The 4,107-nt window shown below is 39.7% G+C and overlaps 1 protein-coding gene across 1 annotated transcript; it reads left to right on the forward strand.

Annotated features, from left to right (window-relative positions):
* Nucleotides 1-1,531: 1,531 nt before the first annotated feature.
* On the forward strand, nt 1,532-3,701 carry LOC133886853 (protein VERNALIZATION 3-like). Its single transcript, XM_062326741.1, has 4 exons — nt 1,532-1,751; nt 2,304-2,365; nt 2,543-2,583; nt 3,150-3,701. The coding sequence occupies exons 1-4, from the start codon at nt 1,560-1,562 to the stop codon at nt 3,377-3,379; spliced, it is 525 nt and encodes a 174-aa protein (XP_062182725.1). The 5' UTR covers nt 1,532-1,559; the 3' UTR covers nt 3,380-3,701.
* The last annotated feature ends 406 nt before the right edge of the window (nt 3,702-4,107 follow it).

Here is a 4,107-nt window from a genome sequence, read left to right on the forward strand (position 1 = left end):
TTAGCAAGATGCCTTGTTAGGCCTAGAGCACAAAGCAACAATGAGGTGCTGTCAATTAAGGTAAATTCGAGTTTATTTGCCAAATAATGATAGGCTTGATCAAATGATTGCATTTCTACTTACAGAAAACTTACAGCATACTTGTTATCTGCGCATGCGGTCCTCAGCCTAACTGTGTAATTCTAGAAGAGCGCCACAGAAACAGTACTGTACCTAAAAGGAAGACAAAACGAATTAACAGTAGCTTTCATGTCAGTAACACTTTTGACAGGGACAACAAACCCTAGTAAAGGTAATAGGCCGGTGAGCATGTAGTATGCTTCGGTTACTTTGACAGTTCAGTGCATTTTTTGTTGGACAAATTGGATCAAATTAGTAATAGTATATATATGAACCTTCTCAAGTAAGACAGCACCAATATAGCATGTGCTAGATGGAGCGTTGGCTCAAATTGCATGCTCTGACCAATGCTTGGTGTTCAAATCGACTGTAATAAAGTAAGGACAAGCAAGATATATACCTTATTATTAGCTAGCTTGCATCCACACGGCTACTTTCTTCTAGAATCTTTTTAATCACTAGGCACAATTGTCGACGGGTCTAGAAGATGCATACCATCTTGGCCAACTATCTAGTCTTCTCTCATATCATCGGTTCCATGTAGAAAAAATACGCATGTATATAGTTGTACATGTAACGGACAAACGTATATACGTACCTTCTATGCATGGATATGTACATGTCTGAATTATTGAGACAGAATAGACCATGCATAAACATGCTATACGTCCTCTCAACGTACGGTTATTCCAGCTGCATCCTTCAATCGACAAGCTCATCCTCTCAGCTACACCATTCTTCTGGCTTTCTTCACACAGCCGCTTTACATGCATGGAGTGCAGAATCCAATGCTGCGACCCCACTATTGGAGAAAAGCGGGAGAAGAAGGGAATGTCATGTTGTGAATTGGAGTCGCGTCTTTGATGTCACCAACGAATTAAACTTAAAGGCAAGGGTGCCAGAAGGGAGGCTACCACCTTGTGGCTTACTTGTCTCAAGAGACAAGAGCTATCCTAGCTCAGTTAGCGCATGCACATCGTGCTTGATGGGACCTAGGTCAAAAGTGAGCAAACTTTGTGAATTAGTTATACGCTATATATGCATCAAATGGGTCCAGATTTAGAGAATAAGTGACACGGCGGCCTCAAGATTTTATTCACCGGTACTAGACAAGAGAGCAAATGGTCTATGCCCCCATTAGCCCTAAAGGATGGAGAAAGGAGCCTCGCAGCTTCTTGCCACAACCACCCAAATGACTTCTTATGTCCTAAAGCAGAGATTCCAGAATCCCTGGAGAAATAGGGTGAAACTTTAGTTCGGTCTCTAGCTAGTGATGACGATGTCTTGATCATTTAGCATTTCTCTATAAATAGGCCTCGTAACTCCCATCATCTCATCAACCCTCACAGTATAAGCAACATTTGAGCTCTCTCTCTCATATCCTGTCCTAGCTCAACAAGCTCTAGTTCTCCTTGCTCCCAAATCATTTCGTGTTCAATATGTCTCGGGACCCATTGGTCGTCGGACATGTTGTGGGGGATATTGTGGATCCCTTCATCACAACCGCGTCACTGAGGGTCTTCTACAACAACAAGGAGATGATGAATGGTTCTGAGCTCAAGCCATCTCAGGTGATGAATGAGCCCAGGGTCCATATCAGTGGGCGTGACATGAGGACTCTCTACACACTTGTAAGTGTGATTATCATTATTTTTATTTGTTTGCTGGTTACTTCATCTTGCTTGTGATGATAGTTTGTGGTTTGGTTTCTCACTTTATTTAACTTGAATTTGCAGTGGTCCTAATGGCTAAACATTCATATCTTCGCTATATATGTAGAATATTAGTTGACCCAGCTCAGCATATCTCCTAAAGTGCCTTCTATGTCCCTGATAATAATAAATAAAAAAGCAAAGAATATGTGTTGCTGTTGACTATGTGCCTTTAAGCTGATAAGACTAACTGACTTATCGTAGTTTCGATAAGGTGCAATTTTGGATCATACCCCGGTTATTAAGTTTTATTTTGTAAGGTTTAATTAAACGCCCATAAAATCGACCTGGATGCGCTTGCGTTTATATGTTCTAATCATATTATCTAGCTATTCTCGTGTAACAAATATGCCTACTTAAGATCTAATGCATTAATCCATCAAATGAGAATATGTTAACCGGAAACCTAATTCCTTAGTGTCAAGTTTGGTCAAAGATGTTATAGCTCATATGTGTCTATCTTGTTGCTAGGTCATGGTGGACCCTGATGCACCTAGCCCCAGTAACCCTACTAAAAGAGAGAACCTTCAGTGGTAAGCTCTTTGTAGCTTTTCTCCATATGGCTAAGTGGTAATCAACAGGCCCCTTTCCCCTGTTCACTTTATATGCATGCCATGCGTTGTTTGCTTACTCTTCTTGTTGATTAGAGGAATATAATATTTGCCATCTTGATGTCGTACTGATTGGTTAGTTCTCAATATCTGGCATAGGTTGGTGACAGACATTCCAGAGACAACTGATGCCAGTTTTGGTAAGTAATGATTTGACTCTCACTAGTTGCATCGTCTGAATGTAGCCTGTGGCTTAAGTTCATGCTGATTAATATTTTCAATTTCAGCGCCGACAAAGCTAAAGTGTCGTTCAGGTTTCTTTGTCACCCAAGTTGAATATAATCAATTAACAGTAGCATGAAAAAGAGAACATGGTTCTCTAATTGGACCTTGCACTTGAAAGAGAAAGCATGATGTTCACTGAGCATTTACTACGGGATTCGGAAGATTGGAAAAGCTTTTTTGGCACAGTAAATGCTAACTGGATTTTGTAGTATACACAAACATCTTAATACAGTTAGTATATCTCGTGCATATCAATTTCTGGAATAAAAACTTTTTAATTGAATTTGATCTCCATATCATTATAAAATAGCTGGGCAATAAATTTTATAACAGAAAAGCATAATCTGATTACAATATTTCTCGTTGCTTATGTGCGTGTTGTGCGAAAATGAAGCTCCACATTAATAGCTGAAGATGGAAAGCATACACTGTTATCTATACAAATACTTCCATTCAACAAAGTTCATATTGTATGTACCAGGCAATGAAATAGTCCCCTACGAGTGCCCACGTCCAACAGTCGGAATCCATCGCTTTGTGTTCATCCTGTTCAGGCAGGCAGTCAGGCAGACCACCTATGCGCCGGGGTGGAGATCAAACTTCAACACCAGAGACTTCGCGACCATCTACAACCTCGGCTCGCCTGTCGCTGGGTTGTACTTCAACTGCCAGAGAGAGAACGGCTGTGGTGGAAGAAGGTACATAAGGTGATATACACAGAGTTGTGGTTATATATAGTTGTTTGCTTGCCTCTCTGAAGGCAGAGAAGCATAATAGCAATTGGGAGAGATAAATGCTCCTAGCTAAATAAAAATTATATGTTGTGTGTTTGTGTGTTAGTGCGTGAGCATTGCATGAATGCTCACAATCATAAGAACTATAATTAGTTCACTACACATTGTAGCCCTGATGTTATGTTGTCCTTACTTGCCCTAGCTCTCACTCACAAGAAGTAAGGCAGGGTACTAGTCCAATTGTTGGAATATTAAAAGGTGAGATAAACTGTTATTGTCGTGCGTGCAAGTTGTGATGTTTTACTGGCCGTTGTTTACATATGGAAGATGACATGTCTCACTATATCTTTGAAAGAAGTATTCTTACCCATTAACTAGCTGTTCCTTATGTTATATATATGCTGAAATCAGAATGCTAGTCCTAAAGCAATGTGAAAGCTTCAGGTTAATTAAAAAGCGTTGCTTCGATGCCCCTATATCATAGATTTGTTCACAATGGTGAAAAACATGGTCTAATACTTACATGCTCAGAAAATATTTCAAAGATAAGTTCAGTGTACATTGTTTTCCATGTGAAGTTTGCATGCAAGCTTTTATTTCTTTTCAGATTTCTACAGCAGGAAACACGGAAAATTTTAGATAAATGATATTAAATGGTCATATTTGTACATGTCACCAATACAGGTATATGACTTGGGTCAGATG

The sequence above is a fragment of the Phragmites australis genome, chromosome 12 (assembly GCF_958298935.1).
Source record: "Phragmites australis chromosome 12, lpPhrAust1.1, whole genome shotgun sequence".
Taxonomy (NCBI): domain Eukaryota; kingdom Viridiplantae; phylum Streptophyta; class Magnoliopsida; order Poales; family Poaceae; genus Phragmites; species Phragmites australis.